We start from the raw sequence: 22,016 nt of genomic DNA on the forward strand, positions 1-22,016 counted from the left end.
ATTGGGGAGGAGAGCTGTATATCCTTGGGAGGGGAGCAGAGCTGTATACCCTTGGGAGAGAGGGGAGCGAGCTGTATACCCTTGGGAGAGAGGGGAGCGAGCTGTATACCCCTGGGGGAGGGGAGCTGTATACCCTTGAAGGGACAGCTGTATACCTTTGGGGGGGAGGTGAGCTGTATACCCTTGGGGGGAGGAGAGCTGTATACCTTTGGAGGGGAGCTATATACCAGAGAGGTGAGCTGTATACCCTTGAGGGGGATAGCTGCATACGCAGAGCAGGGTCCTGCATACACTGAGTAGCTGATCATAATGGGCGTGACGAGCTGGCTGCAAACAGCTAGTTCTCTTCTATACATGGTGTAAATTTTCCTTTGCATTTCTCGGGATCTTATAGAAGCCCCTGAATACTCCAGTGCAATATACAATCCAAAATCTATAGGTGTCCATTCTAGATATTATGCTGCCCTATAGGGGATGAACACAATAAACTTCATCCGATCTGCACCGATTCCGCTCCTGACTCTGCACCTTCCTCCACGACGACTAAAACAAAAGGGAAATAACGAAGGTAAAACCGGGGTGACAAAACCTGATTGTGCTTATACGGCTAGAACCGCCCCCGAGGAGCGATCCAGGCTCCGCCTGTGCATAGATGTCACCATGGAAGCGTCCACACTGTGTCTGCATGCAGCTGATACTGTATCATAAATATGGCGGTGTACTGTCCACAAGGGGGTGTCACATCCCCCCGATACAATCTTTTAGTGCTGGGTGTGTCAGGGGATAGGACGATCTCTATTTTATGTTCTTTAATAACGCTGTCCGGGCATTCACCACTGCCTTAAAGGCGTCTTCACTTCCTGGAGCCACGCATTTGTCCGGGTGGAGGAGCACAGCGAGCTTCCGATAGGCTTTATTTACTTCTTCCCTACAAGAGGAACAGGTATTAATAAAGAAGATATCACGCTATAGCGCCACCTAGCAGTAATGATTAATGACGATATATACAGTATATAAATTCCTCCATTTCATAAGAAAACTAAGTACACCCCCCTTTATTTCAATTCCATGGTTTACATATTGGGATATAATTTAAAAAAATAAAAATTGGTCTTTAGATATTAAAATTAGATGAATACGACCTCAGATGAAGTAAAAGCAAGTTCCAAAAATACAGTTATTTCTATACCAAAAACTGAGCCAAAATGTGAAAGCGGTGTATGAAGATGAATGTACACGCATAGGAATTAAGATGGTAAGTGTCAGCCAGCTGTCTGATTAATTGTTCATCAATAAAAGCAGAAGTTTGGGAATTTTGCTGGTCTCATTCATCCAAGCATGAGTTATCACAGTGCCAGAGAGGAAAGACACCAGCATTGGTCTAAGAGAAGCATTTGTGGCCTCTCAATCTGGGCAAAGATATACGCAGTGTACAAAAATGAGTTTATCATTCCACAGCGAGAAAGAGGAGTGGGCACTACCATGCTCAGTAATCGTAACTAGTGATGAGCGGGCACAACCATGCTCAGTAATCGTAACTAGTGATGAGTGGGCACTACCATGCTCAGGTGCTCAGTACTGGTAACTAGTGATGAGTGGGCACTACCATGCTCGGGTGCTCAGTACTGGTAACTAGTGATGAGCGGGCACTACCATGCTCGGGTGCTCAGTACTGGTAACTAGTGATGAGCGGGCACTACCATGCTCAGGTGCTCAGTACTGGTAACTAGTGATGAGCGGGCACTACCATGCTCAGGTGCTCAGTACTGGTAACTAGTGATGAGCGGGCACTACCATGCTCGGGGTGCTCAGTACTGGTAACTAGTGATGAGCGGGCTCTACCATGCTCAGGTGCTCAGTACTGGTAACTAGTGATGAGCGGCCACTACCATGCTCAGGTGCTCAGTACTGGTAACTAGTGATGAGCGGGCACTACCATGCTCGGGTGCTCAGTACTGGTAACTAGTGATGAGCGGGCACTACCATGCTCGGGTGCTCAGTACTGGTAACTAGTGATGAGCGGGCACTACCATGCTCGGATGCTCAGTACTGGTAACTAGTGATGAGCGGGCACTACCATGCTCGGATGCTCAGTACTGGTAACTAGTGATGAGCGGGCACTACCATGCTCAGGTGCTCAGTACTCGTAACTAGTGATGAGCGGGCACTACCATGCTCGGGTGCTCAGTACTGGTAACTAGTGATGAGCGGGCACTACCATGCTCAGGTGCTCAGTACTTGCAACTAGTGATGAGTGGGCACTACCATGCTCAGGTGCTCAGTACTGGTAACTAGTGATGAGCGGGCACTACCATGCTCGGGTGCTCAGTACTGGTAACTAGTGATGAGTGGGCACTACCATGCTCGGGGTGCTCAGTACTGGTAACTAGTGATGAACGGGCACTACCATGCTCGGGTGCTCAGTACTGGTAACTAGTGATGAGCGGGCACTACCATGCTCAGGTGCTCAGTACTGGTAACTAGTGATGAGCGGGCACTACCATGCTCGGGTGCTCAGTACTGGTAACTAGTGATGAGTGGGCACTACCATGCTCGGGTGCTCAGTACTGGTATCTAGTGATGAGCGGGCACTACCATGCTCGGGTGCTCAGTACTGGTAACTAGTGATGAGCGGGCACTACCATGCTCGGGTGCTCTGTACTGGTAACTAGTGATGAGCGGGCACTACCATGCTCGGGTGCTCAGTACTGGTAACTAGTGATGAGCGGGCACTACCATGCTCGGGTGCTCGGTACTGGTAACTAGTGATGAGCGGGGCACTACCATGCTCGGGTGCTCAGTACTGGTAACTAGTGATGAGCGGGCACTACCATGCTCGGGTGCTCAGTACTGGTAACTAGTGATGAGCGGGCACTACCATGCTCGGGTGCTCAGTACTGGTAACTAGTGATGAGCGGGCACTACCATGCTCGGGTGCTCAGTACTGGTAACTAGTGATGAGCGGGCACTACCATGCTCGGGTGCTCAGTACTGGTAACTAGTGATGAGCGGGCACTACCATGCTCAGGTGCTCAGTACTGGTAACTAGTGATGAGCGGGCACTACCATGCTCGGGTGCTCAGTACTGGTAACTAGTGATGAGCGGGCACTACCATGCTCAGGTGCTCAGTACTGGTAACTAGTGATAAGCGGGCACTACCATGCTCAGGTGCTCAGTACTGGTAACTAGTGATGAGCGGGCACTACCATGCTCAGGTGCTCAGTACTGGTAACTAGTGATGAGCGGGCACTACCATGCTCAGGTGCTCAGTACTGGTAACTAGTGATAAGCGGGCACTACCATGCTCAGGTGCTCAGTACTGGTAACTAGTGATGAGCGGGCACTACCATGCTCAGGTGCTCAGTACTGGTAACTAGTGATGAGTGGGCACTACCATGCTCGGGTGCTCAGTACTGGTAACTAGTGATGAGTGGGCACTACCATGCTCGGGTGCTCAGTACTGGTAACTAGTGATGAGTGGGCACTACCATGCTCGGGTGCTCAGTACTGGTAACTAGTGATGAGTGGGCACTACCATGCTCAGGTGCTCAGTACTGGTAACTAGTGATGAGAGGGCACTACCATGCTCGGGTGCTCAGTACTGGTAACTAGTGATGAGCGGGCACTACCATGCTCGGGTGCTCAGTACTGGTAACTAGTGATGAGTGGGCACTACCATGCTCGGGTGCTCAGTACTGGTAACTAGTGATGAGCGGGCACTACCATGCTCGGGTGCTCAGTACTGGTAACTAGTGATGAGCGGGCACTATCCTCGCTCTGCACAAGGCCCGAGCACTGCCGCTTCCCCTCACAGATCTGCCAGTGCCCAACACGAGGAGGCCCCGCCCCTTCCGGTGACGTCATTACCTCAAAAATCAACTCCACTAAAGACGCTCTCCTCGCCTCGCGCCTTGTGATATCAGACCACGCCCCTAACACGTGGCAGAAGTGACGTCATACCGGAAAGGATCCCGTACATTCTAGCATCTACCATCCCAGTGGCCAGAGGGTAGCGTCTAGAATGGAGTTGATTTGCTTGAGGGAATGACGTCACCGGAAAGGGCGGGGCCTCCTCGTGCTGTGCTGTGCTGATCTGTGAGGGAGGGGAAGCTGCAGTGCTCGGGCTCCTGTGCAGAGCGGACGGATCCTGACCCTGAGGTGGGGAAGATTCAGCTTTTCCTCATTAGTTATAGAGCTGAGGTCACACTGGATTTTGGGGTAAGAAATAAAAGTGTCTCCTGTCACTACTGGGGGCTGCAGCTCGTGTATATATCACAGGGAAGGGGCTGAAGCTGCAGCACAGGGCTGTGGAGGCTTCCATAAGGAAGGGGGATATGGGGGGGGGCTACACAGGGCAGGGGGCGATGCTGCATATTGGGGGGATTACACTGGGTGATGCTGCACGTTGAGGGGGGGCTCGCAGGGGGGGAGACTGCACGTTGAGGGGGGGCTCGCAGGGGGCGAGACTGCACGTTGAGGGGGGGCTCGCAGGGGGGGGAGACTGCATGTTGAGGGGGGGCTCGCAGGGGGCGAGACTGCACGTTGAGGGGGGGCTCGCAGGGGGCGAGACTGCACGTTGAGGGGGGGCTCGCAGGGGGCGAGACTGCACGTTGAGGGGGGGCTCGCAGGGGGCGAGACTGCACGTTGAGGGGGGCTCGCAGGGGGCGAGACTGCACGTTGAGGGGGGCTCGCAGGGGGGGAGACTGCACGTTGAGGGGGGCTCGCAGGGGGGGAGACTGCACGTTGAGGGGGGGCTCGCAGGGGGGGGAGACTGCACGTTGAGGGGGGGGCTCGCAGGGGGGGAGACTGCACGTTGAGGGGGGGCTCGCAGGGGGGGAGACTGCACGTTGAGGGGGGGCTCGCAGGGGGGGAGACTGCACGTTGAGGGGGGGCTCGCGGGGGGGCGAGACTGCACGTTGAGGGGGGGCTCGCAGGGGGGGGAGACTGCACGTTGAGGGGGGGGCTCGCGGGGGGGCGAGACTGCACGTTGAGGGGGGGCTCGCGGGGGGCGAGACTGCACGTTGAGGGGGGGCTCGCGGGGGGGCGAGACTGCACGTTGAGGGGGGGCTCGCGGGGGGGCGAGACTGCACGTTGAGGGGGGGCTCGCGGGGGGGCGAGACTGCACGTTGAGGGGGGGGCTCGCGGGGGGCGAGACTGCACGTTGAGGGGGGGCTCGCGGGGGGGCGAGACTGCACGTTGAGGGGGGGGCTCGCGGGGGGCGAGACTGCACGTTGAGGGGGGGCTCGCGGGGGGCGAGACTGCACGTTGAGGGGGGGGCGAGACTGCACGTTGAGGGGGGGGGCCGAGACTACGTTGAGGGGGGGCGAGACTGCACGTTGAGGGGGGGCTCGCAGGGGGCGAGACTGCACGTTGAGGGGGGGCTCGCAGGGGGCGAGACTGCACGTTGAGGGGGGGCTCGCAGGGGGCGAGACTGCACGTTGAGGGGGGGCTCGCAGGGGGCGAGACTGCACGTTGAGGGGGGGCTCGCAGGGGGCGAGACTGCACGTTGAGGGGGGGCTCGCAGGGGGCGAGACTGCACGTTGAGGGGGGGCTCGCAGGGGGCGAGACTGCACGTTGAGGGGGGGGGCTCGCAGGGGGCGAGACTGCACGTTGAGGGGGGGGCGAGACTGCACGTTGAGGGGGGGGCTCGCAGGGGGCGAGACTGCACGTTGAGGGGGGGCTCGCAGGGGGCGAGACTGCACGTTGAGGGGGGGCTCGCAGGGGGCGAGACTGCACGTTGAGGGGGGGCTCGCAGGGGGGGAGACTGCACGTTGAGGGGGGGGCTCGCAGGGGGCGAGACTGCACGTTGAGGGGGGGGCTCGCAGGGGGCGAGACTGCACGTTGAGGGGGGGCTCGCAGGGGGCGAGACTGCACGTTGAGGGGGGGGCTCGCAGGGGGGAGACTGCACGTTGAGGGGGGGGGCTCGCAGGGGGGGGGGAGACTGCTTGAAGGATGGATGGGGGCACATCTGGGGTTTATAAATCCAGTGAATAAAGACCACAATGTGCGTCAATCAGTGACGTTTCGGTCCTTCCTTGGACCTTTATCAAACTCACACTATAAAGATCCATAAGAAAAATACAAAGTGAATATTCTCGGAAAGGTGCATGAATATTAGAGCAAACATCATACATATTACTTGTGGAAAGATCCATAGAAAAGATTTATCTATAGAACAGAAAATGGGCACAATTGGATCATGGCCACGTCCCCAGCGGCTGCAATATCCCATAATATTCACTTTGTATTTTTCTTATGTATCTTTATAGTGTGAGTTTGATAAAGGTCCAAGGAAGGAACGAAACGTCACTGATTGACACACATTGTGGTCTTTATTCACTGGATTTAAAAAATAAAAAACGTTTTTGAAAATATTTTGGATATTGAGTGCCGGATTTATTTCTTCACTTTATTCTCATTTGATGTCGGATAGTGAGAAAAACCTGCAGATGTGTCTGTATAGAGAGCAGAGGGAAAAACTTGCAGATGTGTCTGTATAGAGAGCGGAGGGAACAACCTGCAGATGTCTGTATAGAGAGGGGAGGGAAAAACCTGCAGATGTCTGTATAGAGAGCGGAGGGAAAAACCTGCAGATGTGTCTGTATAGAGATCGGAGGGAAAACCTGCAGATGTGTCTGTATAGAGAGCGGAGGGAAAAACCTGCACATTTGTCTGTATAGAGATCGGAGGGAAAAAACTGCAGATGTGTCTGTATAGAGATCGGAGGGAAAAAACTGTAGATGTGTCTGTATAGAGAGCGGAGGGAAAAACCTGCAGATGTGTCTGTATAGAGATCGGAGGGAAAAACCTGCAGATGTCTGTATAGAGAGCGGAGGGAAAAACCTGTAGATGTGTCTGTATAGAGAGCGGAGGGAAAAACCTGTAGATGTGTCTGTATAGAGAGTGGATGGAAACTTTTTGTTTTTCTTACAGACTCCTCAGCCCTGGTGTGGAGGACGTCGCTGTGGAGGTATCATACACTGCTTGTATTCTACATTATGGGGCAGTGAAAGGGGAATCTTTGGGCTCGAAGAGAAAAATTAGTTTGTAAGGGCTGTAAAGTTGTGAGATAGATTCTTATATGACCCAGTTGAATATTAATTACATTTTTATTTTTGGGGGAGAGGTACCAATTAGAACTTCCGCTATGGGGCCCCCATGATTTCTATGTACACCTCCGTTCGTCCCCTTTAGGCTATGTGTCCACGCTGCGGAAAATGCGCGGATTTTGCTGCAGATTTCTCGCGGAAAAGCCGCGGATTTCCCGAAAATCTGCAGCTCGGGCACTTCCCAGCCATTTCTATGGCATTTTGGAAATGCTGTGCCCATGCTGCGGATTTTTCTGCAGCGAATTTCGTGCGGATTTTGATCCGGAAAAATCTGCAACATGTCAATTATTGTTGCGGATTTTCATCCAGATTTTGGCTTTAAAATTGGGAGAAAAAAAAAATTCCGCACCAAATCCGCGGCAATTCCGCGGTAAATCCGCACCATTGAAAAGGTGCGGATTTTGCGGGAAAGCTGCGGATTTTGATGCAGAAAAATCTGCAGCTACATTCTCCCGTGGACACAGCCTAAAGAAAAACAATTGAATAAAACTAATTTTCCTCAAAAAGACTTTCAAAAATACAACATTGTTGACTAAAACAATTCTCAAATGACGGCAAAATAAGCATTAGGGCGTCCAAACTATGAAGACAAAACAATGAAGGAAATCCCAATGTCATAATGTACCACACTAAGTGGACCCTGCCACGTCTGCTTCTATCCCTGCTGAACTGCCTCTGGGGCCGCACGGGGGATATAGGAGGCGTAGAGGCCATGCATGGATTGGTCTCAGGGGCCACACGGCTCTGGTAGCAGAAGCGTCCTTCTAGAACCTTCCACGTGACTTTTCCTTCTGTCCCTGACTTTTACATTATTTATTTTACAGCTTTGAAATTCAGGGAAAAGATATGCAGAACGCTGCAGACACAATGGAAAAAGGAGAAATGGATGTGCGGAGTGATGAACGGAGTAGAGACCTTTCCACAGGTAAGCCTCCTCAGTGAAGCGTCACCATTAAATAACAAAGAGAACAGTCACATTCCCAGCTGCAAGGAGAAAATGAAGTTACATTCTCCCTGCTGCCGCTCGTATACAGTCACCGATGCAGTGCGGGAAACAGTAACACTTACCGCTCACAGGCTGTCAGCCAAGGAACAAGAGGGTTGATTACTGTGCACTCACTATGTAGTGAGTGGTGACTGTTTCAGCCTCTCCCACTGTGCTGGTGACTGAAAGTGAGCAGCTGCTGGGAGAATGTAACTGCATTATCTCCTTGCAGTTACTGTGTCACAATCTCTCCGCTGTCTTGTACGCAGTGAGTGACAGTTTTGCCTCCCTATGGAATCACGGCTGTGCCAAGCTATTAGTTTGTTGAGCGATAGCTCAGTTTAATCTAAAACTGGGAAGTGCTTGGTTTCTTCAGGGGTTCCCTGTTCTGAGTGATCAGTTACTTAGCTGAGTAGTCAGTCCTAAACCCAGAGTATCATGGAGGCATGGTGGCTGGAGCAGGGACACCAAAACTGGCCCTCAGACTAGGGACCTTGTGCTGTCCCTTATCCCAGAGGTAGGCTTTATGGTATCCAGGTCTGGATCGCTAGCTTAACCCAAACTCCAGTCCAAACCCTGATCTAACAAGCTCTCTCCCCCTCATCAGGAGTGGAGATGCAAACCCCACAAATAGCACAGACACAGGAAAAAAAACAAAGCTTATACTGCACACAAAGGAGAGACACGTGTAGGGGAATGGAATAAAGTATAAGGAAGGAAGTAAATGTATAATGAGGAAACTTGTACACCACTCAAACAGCAAACTACTGGTCACCAAGAATAGGATCGCCAGAAAGACCGGAATCACAGGAGCATAAGCTGAAGGTATCATCTGCAGCAACAAACAGACTCTCAAACCTTAAATAGGGAGAAGACAGATGAATAGAAATTAGCCCCCTGAGTCTCAAGGAGACACACCCCACTCCACAGCATTAACTCCTGCAGGACTGGAAAGCAGTGGAAAAGACTCAGCTGAGGTGATCAGAGTCTAACGCCGCCGCAGCACCCCGCGAATGTGGACCTGAACACCACATGACACGGGGCCTTGGTTATCAGTGTTCTGATCTATAGCTGCCAGACATTGGACCACCTCCGAGTCTGACCATCCATTTGCCTATGTCCGCTATCCTCCTGATATTCTGACCCTGGACCTGACTACGCCTTTGTCTTTCCCCTTAGTTCACGGCATGCTCTCTTTGTATCTGACCCCAGAACATTTGATAACCCTGCCTCACGGCTTGTCCATGCAGTGACTAGCGTCACACACTGTTCCAATAAACCAGATAGATATTTAAATGCTGGGTACTCAGATTACCTCTATATCTGCAGGTAAACAGTGTTTTTGTAGCTGCCAGGTTTTCTTTAACCCCTTCTCGATATGTAACATATTATTACATCCTATTACTTCTTGCGGCTCAGAAGCTGAGTCTGCATTATTGGCAGCAGATGATGTCTATTCAGTGGAGGTAAGCTTCACCCACTGCTGTTAACTTTTCAGTATTTGATAGCAGCATTCGCAGCACGCAGCCTATGGGGTACAATGTTCTACATATCCAACGCCCCCAGCAACATTTATCATTGGGTGCAGATGGGTCACCATAATAGTTGGGGGGTCTGCTAAAGACCCCTTGCCCTATGTAAGGGTACTCCTATGATCTCCACACCTAGATACATTCCTTCAGTGGTGTAGTTTCCAAAATGAGATAATTTGTGGGGGGTTTCCAGTGTTAAAGCACATCAAGGGCTTTACAAACATGACATGGCATCCTCTATTTCACCCAATTTTGTTCTCCAAAAGTCAAATGTTGCTCCTTCCCTTCAGAGTCCTGCCGTGGACTCAAGCAGTGGTTTTACACCATATATGGGCTATCGGCGTACACATGAGAAATTGCACAACAGAATTATATGGTCCATTTTCTCATCTTACCCTTGGGAAAATGAAAATTTGTGGTTAAAGCCACAATTTTGTGGGAAACATTAAAATCTTTATTTTTTCCTTCCACATTGCTTTAATTTCTGTGACGCATCTAAAGTGTACTTTGGCATTGCATTACTGCTGTAGGAATATTACAAAAAAGGGATAAATACATAGCTAGTGTGAAAAATGAGTAAAAAGAAAGGCATTACATTACTGCTGTAGAGATATTTGCAAAGAGATTTTCTTAGCTTATGCATTGGCCAATCCATGTGAGCCCGATAACCTCGACAAGGTGATCTTATTATATTGGGAACCTAATTTTAAATGCCTCTGTGTGATTAAAAATGTGCATGTCTGGGCAGATAGGTTCCTGAGAAAATAAGATGGTGGACACATCCTGGCTATAGGGCAGCGTGCTTCGTCAGGTGCTTGTCAAGATTATCGGGCTCACATGGATTAGCCAATACATAAGCTAAGAATCTCACTTTGCAAATATCTCTAAAGCAGTAATGCAATATCTCTGTCGTTTTACTAATTTTTCTCATTACCTATGTATTAATCCCTTTTTTCTAATATTTCTATAGCAGTAATGCAATGCCAAAGTATCCTTATATTATTGAGTGCCACTGGATATGCTTTTGTAGATATGTTTTATGAATGTCGTTTTGAGCACTTCGAAGGGTGCAGTTTTTAAAACGTTGTTTTGAGTATTTTCTGTCACATAGGCCTTTTAATGAATAAAGCCATGTGCGCACTAGAAAGAAGTGACATGCTCATTAATTCCGCGCGGAAAATCCGTGGGTATAAAAAAAAAAACGCAGTGTGCACACAGCATTTTTCAAAACCCATAGATTTTGTTGGGAAATGACTGCAGCAATGTTAGACACTTTTTCTGCAGCAAATCCGCAGCGTGCGCACAGTGCCTAACAAATGAATTCAGCTCACCCACTCCCACTCCTAGCCTCCTCTCCACAGCACGGACAATCGGCCGGGCAGCTGCAAACATGTGAAAAACAATCCCAACGTAGAAAGGAAGGCAGTCTAAAACGAAAATTTCCATGTGGTTTATTCATTGTGCAGAAAATTGTATAAGCTGGGCACAGACAGCCCCTAGACAGGGGAGAAAAATGGACTAGCGACGCGTTTCGACCATATTACACAGTCTTAAGGCCCTGTTACACACAACGACGTATCTAACGATATATCGCCGGGGTCATGGATTCCGTAACGCACATGCGGCATCGTTAGCGGCATCGTTGCGTGTGACACCAATGAGCGACCGTTAACGCTGGTAAAATACTCGCCAAATCGTCCATCGTTGACACGTCGTTCATTTTCAAAAAATCGTTGATTGTTGAGGACGCAGTTTGTTCGTCGTTCCCAAGGCAGCGCACACCGCTATGTGTGACACCTCGGGAACGACGAACTTCAGCTTACCTGCGGCCGCCGGCAATGAGGAAGGAAGGAGGTGGCGGGATGTTACGGCCGCTCATCTCCGCACCTCCGCTTCTATTTGGCGGCCGCTTTGTGACGCCGCATGAAACGCCCCCTTAGAGAGGAGGTGGATCGCCGGCCACAGCGATGTCACTAGGCAGGTAAGTCTGTGTGACGGCTCCTAACGATATTGTGCGCCACGGGCAGCGATTTGCCCGTGACACACAAGCGGCGGGCGGGTACACTCGCTAGCGATAGCGCTGCGTATGACGGGGCCTTTAGTCATGTAACTGACTAATATAAATGCCGAGTTTAAAAAGACCATTTCATTCACATCATAATCAACACCACATGTGACATGTCCGCTGGTGCAGGTCCTGTTAACTCTTTCTTGCCTTCATTAAATTCCACAATCTGGTTCATTATAGGGATGTATAAAATCTAGAGACACTGTCAGAAGAGCATCATCAGTAAACCGTATAAATACCAACTATACAAACTTATATTACGTATATGTTACACAGATTTATATTTTCATCATAAAAAAGATAAAACTTCATAAACCTACTGTCAATATATAAATTTATAGAAACCGCAATGCCCTCATGAATATTTCCTATATACCATACGTCTTATTAAGTAGATGTTAGTGGGACTTTATGACTTTATTTTTGCTATAGGCTTGATTCAATAGAAATAAATACAGATACCAGAGACACTATTGGGAGAACATCATCCGTAGATTATCCAAATCCAAGCTCTATGTGGTTGTACCATGTGTATATTTTAAGGATCTATTATTCCATTATGGGAAAATCTCCATATACAGTATTCACCGATCTATATACTGCATAAAAATCACAATGCTCTCATAGGATATTTCTTATATGCACAATATCCTATTGGATGGATTCTGATAGAATTATGTAGCATAATTATCACTATAAGTTTGATTAATAAGAGTTTGTAAAAATTAAAAACACTATGAAAGAAAAAAGAGAAAAAAGACTTTGTCGGTGAGCTATATAAAAATAGACTATACATGATTATATCCTATACAGTGCATTGTGAAAGGACTCGGTGCCCTTGAATTTTTCAACCTTTCCCCACATTTCAATTAATGGTGAAGAATCAACAACAAGTGGGACACAATCAGGGCTGTGGAGTCGGAGTCTGTATAAAATGCACCGACTCCTAAAATATATAATAAATTGGGGACAGTGCAATGCAGAATGTGCTGAATATTTTACTAAATAATATTTAGTATAATGCTTATATTTAAGTGAAAAATTTATTGTAGTACAATGTGAACATCAGACATTTAATTATTTTTATGATACAATAATCAAGATATTTGGATAGAACATAAAATATTTATTGGATACAACTTTAGAACACACAAAACTAATAAATTGTAAATATGTAATACAATATGTAATATATATATATATATAATACACACACACGATATATATGTAATCTACTGTATATTACATAGTGTATTATATATTTACAATTTATTAGTTTTGTGTGTTCTAAAGTTGTATCCAATAAATATATTTTATGTTCTATCCAAATATCTTGATTATTGTATCATAAAAATTATTAAATGTCTGATGTTCACATACACATGTTCAGGTACTACAATACATTTTTCACCTAACTATAAGCAATATATGTAGGAGTCGGAGTCAGTGCAAGAGAAATTGAGGAGTCGGAGTCGAAGGTTTGGCTTACCGACTCCACAGCCCTGGACACAATTGTGAAGGTGAATGATATTTATTCCTTATTTTACACTTTTATAAAAAATAATAAATTTAAAATTGTGGCGTGCAATATTATTCATGCCCTGTAAGTTAATACTTTGTAGCACCACCTTTTGCGGCGATTACAGCACAAGTCTCTTGGGGTATGTCTCTATCGGTTTTGCACATGGAGAGGCTGAAATTCTCGCCCATTCTTCGTTTGTAAACAGCTGGAGCTGAGTGAGGTTGGATGGAGGCGTTTGTGAACAGCAGTTTTCAGCTCTTTCCACAGATTCTCGATTGGGTTCAGGTCTGGACTGTGACTTGGCCATTCTAACACCTGGATACGTTTATTTGTGAACCATTCCATTGTAGATTTTGCTTTATGTTTGGGATCATTGTCTTGTTGGAAGACAAATCTCCCTCCCAGTCTCAGGTCTTTTGCAGACTCCAACAGGTTTTCTTTAGGAATGGTCCTGTATTTGGCTCCATTCATCTTCCCATCAACTTTAACCATCTTCCCTGTCCCTGCTGAAGAAAAGCAGGCCCAAACCATGATGCTTCCTCCACCATGTTTGACAGTAGGGATGGTGTGTTCAGGGTGATGAACTGTGTTGCTTTTACGCCAAACATATAGTTTGACATTGTGCCCAAAAACGTTCAATTTTGGTGTCATCTAACCAGAGCACCTTCCACATGTTTGGTGTCTCCAGGTGGCTTGTGGCACACTTTAATTGACACTTTTTAAGGATATCTTTGAGAAATGGCTTTCTCCTTGCCACTCTTCCATAAAGGCCAGATTTGTGCAGTGTACGGCTGATTGTTGTCCTATGGACAGACTCTCCCACCTCAGCTGTAGATCTCTGCAAGTCATCCAGAGGGATCATGGGCCTCTTGGCTGCATCTCTGATTAGTCTTCTCCTTCTTTGAGATGATAGTTTAGATGGACGGCCGGGTCTTGGTAGATTTGCAGTGGAATGATGCTCCTTCCATTTCAATATGATCGCTTGCACAGTGCTTCTTGGGATGTTTAAAGTTGTGGAAATCTTTTTGTAACCAAATCCGGCTTTAAACGTCTCCACAACAGTATCACGGACCTGCCTGTTGTGTTCCTTGGTCTTCATGATGCTCTCTGCGCTTTACACAGAACCCTGAGACTATCACAGAGCAGGAGCATTTATACGGAGACTTGATTACACACAGGGGCTTATATTTATCATCATCAGTCATTTAGGACAACATTGGATCATTCACAGATCCTCAATCACCTTCTGGAGTGAGTTTGCTGCACTGAAAGTAAAGGGGATGAATAATATTGCACGCCCCAATTTTCAGTTTTATTTTTTTACAAAAGTTTAAAATAAGCAATAAATTTCGTCCATCTTCACAATTGTGTCCCACTTGTTGTTGATTCTTCACCATAAAATGTAAATTTTTATCTTTGAAGCCTGAAATGTGGGAAAAGGTTGAATAATTCAAGGGGGCTAAATACTTTCGCAAGGCACTGTAACTGGCGTGTGAACAATGTCGATTTATTCTCCACAAGTGTCCGAAAGTGCAAGGCTATGTGCCCATGCTGCAGAAAATTTGCGGAATTTGCCGCAATTTTTTTTGCGGAAACTCTGCAGATTTTTCAAAAATCTGCAGTACAGCGAGTCCCCATCCATTTCTATGGCATTTTGGAACTGCTGTGCCCATGCTGCATTTTTTTCCACAGCGGAAATAATGCGGATTTCCCTGCAGAAAAATCTGCAGCGTGTCAATTATTCTTGCGGATTTTTCCGCAGGGTTCAATACTTACCTGCCTTGATAGCAGACACCGGAGTCACTTCCTCCAGTGTAGTGGAGCAGGAAGCAGGAGGTGGGCGGGGCCTGCACGAGCTCCGATCATGTGACAGCCAGAGCTAGGGCAGGCCCGCCCACCTTCTCCTGCAATGTGCAGACAGACACAGCCGGAGAGTGTAGTGCTGCGTGATGGAGGTAAGTATGAACTCACCGATCACTCCAGCACTTGTTCTGCATTGAGGATGCAGTGCCCAAGCCATGGTACTGTATCCTCAATGCAGAATGACCGCAGCATATCCGCACGACATTCCGCAGCACATCCGCAGCATGAAAACAGACAGTTGTGCTGCGGATTTCTGGGAGCTCCTGCGGATATATCCGCAGGACACTTTCTCCGTGGGCATATAGCCCAAGGCTCTTATCTGGCACTACTGGCTACCCTGTGCCCCTCTCTCCCTCTACTTTCGTAAGGCACTGTACATGCTGTAAAGGTTTATCATACTATCTGCAAAAAAGCCTTGTACACACACTATCAAACCACATGCCACATAAGAGCCGCAGTACTTTCATGAATATTTCTTATATACAACATGTCTTATCAAATGAATGTTTCTGAGACTTTATAATATGATTTCCAAACACTCTCCTATCCTATCTATATTTAAAAAAAAAAAAAAAAAGACCATCATTTAACTACCTTTTTATAATATAAGTCTTAATATTTGAATAAACTAGACAATTTATAAGGGATATAACAATGGGAATAAATAAAGTCACGTATGCGAGATCGCTGTGTCAATGTGCACAAGCCCAGGAAAGAGCGTGAGAGAGCGGGAAAAAAAAAGGAATCGTGTACATTGACCCAAAATATTCACTATACATTATCTCTGAGTTGAGGTGGCAAACAACATGTCAAAATTAATAAATTCACCTATACTGCAAAATCAAGTCCCTGCGGATATTTCAACCTCCAGCCTGTCTGGAGCCCAATGCAAACATCCAATAAGACTCTCTTCCCAAAAGCAATTTCCTATAGTTTCCTCCTCTGGTGGGTCTTCTGACTTTCTCAATAGCATTGAACTTAAAGCATTTATTTTCTCCCCTATGTACCTCCATAAAGTGACGAGAAACTGCAGAAATGCCCACTTTGGGTGCACCTGTGGCATCCGCGAGATGTCTTCTAATTCTCTTTTTTTTTTTAACGCCCCTACAGTGCAACCCACATATTGTTTAGAACAATCCGTGCAAGTAATGAGGTAGACCACACCAGAGGAGCTGCAATTAAGAAACCGCTCAATCAGATACGTTTTCCCATCAACTCCGGAGGCAAAATTCTTGCATTTATTCACAAATGTGCAACACAAGCATATGTTGTGTCCACATTTGTAGAATCCATGAATACTGAGCCAGGTCTCTGATGGCACATCTGCTGAAATTTCAGATAGACTGGGGGAAACCCATATTGCTTATTGTTGGGGCTCTTTTGGGGATGAAATCAATCTTATTATTTTCCAAAACCGTTTTAACCACTGTGTCAGTATACAACATCGGCACAAAAATTTTGATCACCGCAACAATTTCATAATAGTCCTGGCTATAATTTGTTATAAAATTAATTCCTCCCAAATCATTACCATTTAGTTTCTGTTTGATTTTTATCTAGAATTAGAGAATTTCTTTCTAGTTTTTTCACCTCCTCTAATCCAGTTTTTAACAGTGATCCAATCCATTCATTCAAAGACCCAATACTGCCCACTATGGGCCTAAATTTAGGGGAACCCCCCCCCCCCCCCCTTCCTTATGGATCTTTGGTAGGGAATGAAAGATGGGGACAATTGGATTTTCTATGTACAGAAAATCAAAACTTTTTAGTGTAATCACCCCATACTTAGACCATCCCTCAATAATTGAAAGAGATCTCTTTGAAATTTCAAAGTGGGGTCCCCCTCCAAAATGTTGTTGAATCATCAAGTAGTTCCAATTTGCATTTTTATTATTATTATTATCATATATTATTATAGCGCCATTAATTCCATGGCGCTTTACAAGTAGAAAGGGTATACATAAAAACTAGTACAACAATCATCAACAGTACAAAACACACTGGTACAGGAGGAGAGAGGACCCTGTCCGCGAGGCCTCACAGTCTACAGGGAATGGGTGAGGGTACAATAGGTGAGGACAGAGCTGGTTGCGCAGTAGTGTACTGGACTGAGGGTTATTGTAGGTTGTAGGCTTGTCGGATGAGGTGGGTCTTCAGGTTCCTCTTTAAGCTTTCCACTGTAGGAGAGAGTCTGCTATGCTGGGGTAGAGCGTTCCTGAGTATGGGGAAGGCACAGGAGAAATCTTGTATGCGATTGTGGGAAGAGGAGATGAGAGAGGAGTAGAGAAGGAGATCTTGTGAGGATCTGAGGTTGCGTGCAGGTACCGGGAGACTAGGTCACATATGTAAGGAGGAGACAGGTTGTGGATGGCTTTGTATGTCATGGTTAATGTTCTGAACTGGAGTCTTTGGGCAATGGGAAGCCAGTGAAGGGATTGGCAGAGTGGTGAGGCTGGGGAATAGCGAGGGGAGAGGTAAATCAAGCGGGCCACAGAGTTTAGGTTAGATTGGAGGGGTGCAAGAGTGTTGGAAGGGAGGCCAGAGAGCAGGAGGTTGCAGTAGTCGAGGCGGGAGATGATGAGGGCATGTATTAATGTTTTTCTGGATTCTTGATTAAGGAAGGCACGGATCCGGGAGATATTTTTGAGTTGTAGTCGACATGAGGTGAAGAGGGCTTGGATGTGTGGCTTGAAGGATAGAGTAGAGTCAAGGGTTACTCCAAGTCAACGAGCTTGTGAGACTGGGGAGAGTGAGCACCATTTGAGGTATAGTTCAGTATCCAAAATTATAATGGCTCCTCTCATGTCTGCTTTTGTTTTTCCTCAATTCATTTAAGGCATTGAATCTCCCTGACTATAGTTTTTTTTAAATTTTTTTTAGTCCAAGTTATAGGGATAATTATGCTACATAATTCTATCAGAATCCATCCAATAGGATATTGTGCATATAAGAAATATCATACGAGAGCATTGTGATTTTTATGCACTATATAGATCGGTGAATACTGTATATGGAGTTTTTCCCATAATGGAATACTAGATCCTTAAAATATACACATGGTACAACCACATAGAGCTTGGATTTGGATAATCTACGGATGATGTTCTCCCAATAGTGTCTCTGGTATCTGTATTTATTTCTATTGAATCAAGCCTATAGCAAAAATAGTCATAAAGTCCTACTAACATCTATTTAATAAGACATATGGTATATAGGAAATATTCATGAGGGCATTGCGGTTTCTATAAATTTTATATATTGACAGTAGGTTTATAAAGTTTTATCTTTATGATGAAAAAATAAATCTGTGTAACATATACGTAATATAAGTTTGTATAGTTGGTATCTATACGGTTTACTGATAATGCTCTTCTGACAGTGTCTCTAGTTTTTATAGATTCCTATAATGAACCAGATCGTGGAATTTAATGAAGGCAAGAAAGAGTTAACAACAAGACCTGCACCAGCGGACATTTCATTTCACATGTGGTGTTGAGTATAATGTGAATGAAATGGTTGTGGAGACACGGGGGTCAGTGGGTGCTCTCTTGTGGAGACACGGGGGTCAGTGGGTGCTCTCTTGTGGAGACACGGGGGTCAGTGGGTGCTCTCGTCCGCTGGCCCGGCCGCCTTTAGAAAGACAGCGTGGCCCAGGGCTCATCCCAACTGAACGCCCGACCTCCTTAGCCGTGGACGGAACACTACTCAGACAACACAGGATGAGGGAATCACAATGTTAAGACTTTATTGGATCCCCAAACAATTAACGGCATATGACACATAACCAGAAAAAACACAGAATGTAACCAGCAAGTTTCTCGCCCTTCCGCTGCTCACCAGGGATTAGAATGTCCGTGCCTCAGAGCTTCCAGGGCTACTTACTCCAAACCAGCAGCACCCCGCTTTCGACGGGCACCACCAAATGGAATATCGCCGGATTTAGGAAGTTGGCTGAGGACCGCAAAGCCTGTAAGCAGGTGACTGGATTCCTTCCTGAGGTAGTCCTTGGTATCTCAGCCGCATCCTTGCATTCGATGCTGAAGTCCATGTAGTATAATAATCCAGGTTCGGTTATGGCTTGCCAATCGGATCCGAAGATCCTAGATTGGTATCATGTAGCAAGAGTCTGCCCGGGCAATGGACAGTCCTCCATCTTATACCCCTGAGCTCTCCATTCAGACCATTGGGGACTTCACGATTGGTGGATAAGACTGGGCTCTTATTGGCTAGATTTCAAGCTGTATATAAAATATCCCTAGCAGTAATGGTCTCTGGCAGAGACGAGGGAGAGACAGCTAAGTTACATTGCATCTAGCAATACACGTAATTTAATGGGAGGTTCGCAGACTTGATTTGTCTGGGTATCTGACCTTCACTGACCGATGCAATTACATGAAACAACAAGAACTTTAACACTAGACTCCTAAGAGTTTTGTAGAAACAATGAGGAGTTTATCCTCCGTTTATAAACAAACTATCATCATGTCTGGCTGAATTTTAAGAAACTTAACCCATGCTAGGCACTGACAGTCCATGTCGTCACAATGGTCTTTTTAAACTTGGCATTTATATTATTCAGTTACATGACTAAGACCATGTAATAAGGTCAAAATGTGTCGCTAGTCTATTTTTCTCCCCTGTCTAGGGGCTGTCTGTACCCACCTTATACAATTTTTGTGCACATGGAAATTTTCATTGAAGAATGCCTTCCTTTCTGCGCTGGATTTTTTATCATAGGCCTTTTAAAGTACAACTTTGCTACACACTTTGGAATTTTGTATGGATTTATGTGTTTCTATGTGTATGTTTGAGGTTATATTATTAAAAACTAATAACTTCAATTTTATTTATGGCAGATGATGGTACCAGGAGTTCAACACAGAATGCTAAGGGAAGTGAAAGTCACAAAGGAGAGAAGCCATATTCATGTTCAGAATGTGGGAAATGTTTTGCTCAGAAATCACATCTTATTATACATGAGAGAATTCACACAGGAGTGATGCCATATTCATGTTCAGAATGTGGGAAATGTTTTGCTCACAAATCAAATCTCATTACACATGAGAGAATTCACACAGGAGTGATGCCATATTCATGTTCAGAATGTGGGAAATGCTTTCCTCAGAAATCAAGTCTTATTACACATGAGAGAATTCACACAGGAATTAAGTCATATTCATGTTCAGAATGTGAGAAATGTTTTGCTCAGAAATCACATCTTATTATACATGAGAGAATTCACACAGGAGTGATGCCATATTCATGTTCAGAATGTGGGAAATGTTTTGCTCACAAATCAAATCTCATTACACATGAGAGAATTCACACAGGAGTGATGCCATATTCATGTTCAGAATGTGGGAAATGCTTTCCTCAGAAATCAAGTCTTATTACACATGAGAGAATTCACACAGGAATTAAGCCATATTCATGTTCAGAATGTGAGAAATGTTTTGCTCATAAATCAAATCTTATTACACATGAGAGAATTCACACAGGAGTGAAACTTTATTCATGCACAGAATGTGAGACATGTTTTGCTACCAAATCGGATCTCATAAAACATGAAAGAATTCACACAGGAGAGAAGCCATATTCATGTTCAAAATGTGGGAAATGTTGTGCTCAGAAATCAGATCTTGTTAAACATGAGAGAATTCACACAGGAGAGAAGCCATATTCATGTGCAGAATGTGGAAAATGTTTTGCTAAAAAATCACATCTTATTACACATGAGAGAATTCACACAGGAGAGAAGTCATATTCATGTTTAGAATGTGGGAAATGTTTTGCTCAGAAATCATATCTTATTACACATGAGAGAATTCACACAGGAGTGAAGCCTTAGTAGATGAATGGAATGTCCGTGTTGGTAAATATAAATAGATTTTTACTATCTGTTAATAAAGAGTTCATTTTATTTGCTGGGTCATTACGGTTGTGTACTTTATGATAAATCATTTGCAAACTATTCATTTTTTTAAGCACTTTTTTTTCTATTTTTGATGGTGGAGAAAACTTTTTTTAAAAAAAAATTTTTTTTATAGCTAAGTTGTACTCTTTATTCATCCATTTGTGTATTGGTTGAATGAGAGCAAAATCTTGTTAAATCTAATTTTTAACTGACTGCCGGGTGGGAGCAACGCAGCCTGTAACGTTTTTTGAGTAGCGCGATCCGTAGGATTTTGCTGCGCATGCGCTCTCTGGCTCCCTGCCCCCGTATCCAGGATAAACATCGCGTAACCAAGCAATGCGCTTTGGTTAGTTACCCGATATTTACAGTGGTTACGGGTGCAGGGAGCCAGCGCTAAGCGGTGTATGCTGGCAACCAAGATAAATATCGGGTAACCAAGCAAAAATTGCTTTGCTTTTAGTTACCCGATATTTACCCTGGATACAGTGTGCAAGGAGGCCGACACTTCACAACTCGCCTCCGCCCCCTCCCGCACTCCGCTTGTGTACACACACACACACACACACACACTCACTTGTCCCCAGCCCTGCAGTCCCCGCGGCACTGAAGCCTTCAGCTCCACGGCCCCGCTCGGCTCTGCCCCCTCGCGCTCCACCCCCTCCCGCACTCCGCATGTACACACGCATGTAGACACACACACACTCACCTGTCCCCAGCCATGCAGACCACGGCACTGACGTCCTCACCTCCACCCCCAGCACACAACTGAGTCCGACAATGAAATTATTTTCTTTGTCATCCGTGGTACAAAGCATCAGTCACATGCGTCAAGCAACGCATGTGACTGATGCAAAAACAACGGAAATGTGAACTTAGCCTTAGATAAGGACATGTATAGTTTCAGTTTCTTTGTTAAAAGTGAAGTTTAGGAATGTGAAACTAAAAAGTTTGTATAGTCTTATATAAATGAGTGATGATTATATAATACTTTTTCTTGTTGGAGGGCTACGTCTGATACTTTG

At 45.9% G+C, this 22,016-nt stretch overlaps 1 protein-coding gene across 1 annotated transcript in view; it reads left to right on the plus strand.

The window, feature by feature from the left end:
• LOC142285883 (uncharacterized) overlaps nt 1-21,005 on the plus strand; it is an 85,284-nt gene extending 64,279 nt beyond the window's left edge. Inside the window, exon 4 of the mRNA XM_075333305.1 lies at nt 19,994-21,005. Within this exon, the coding sequence (XP_075189420.1) occupies nt 19,994-20,928 (935 nt within the window). The 3' untranslated portion in view covers nt 20,929-21,005. The remainder of the gene's footprint in view (nt 1-19,993) is intronic.
• Nucleotides 21,006-22,016: the final 1,011 nt, after the last annotated feature.

The sequence above is a fragment of the Anomaloglossus baeobatrachus genome, unplaced genomic scaffold, assembly GCF_048569485.1.
Source record: "Anomaloglossus baeobatrachus isolate aAnoBae1 unplaced genomic scaffold, aAnoBae1.hap1 Scaffold_627, whole genome shotgun sequence".
In the NCBI taxonomy this organism is placed as follows: domain Eukaryota; kingdom Metazoa; phylum Chordata; class Amphibia; order Anura; family Aromobatidae; genus Anomaloglossus; species Anomaloglossus baeobatrachus.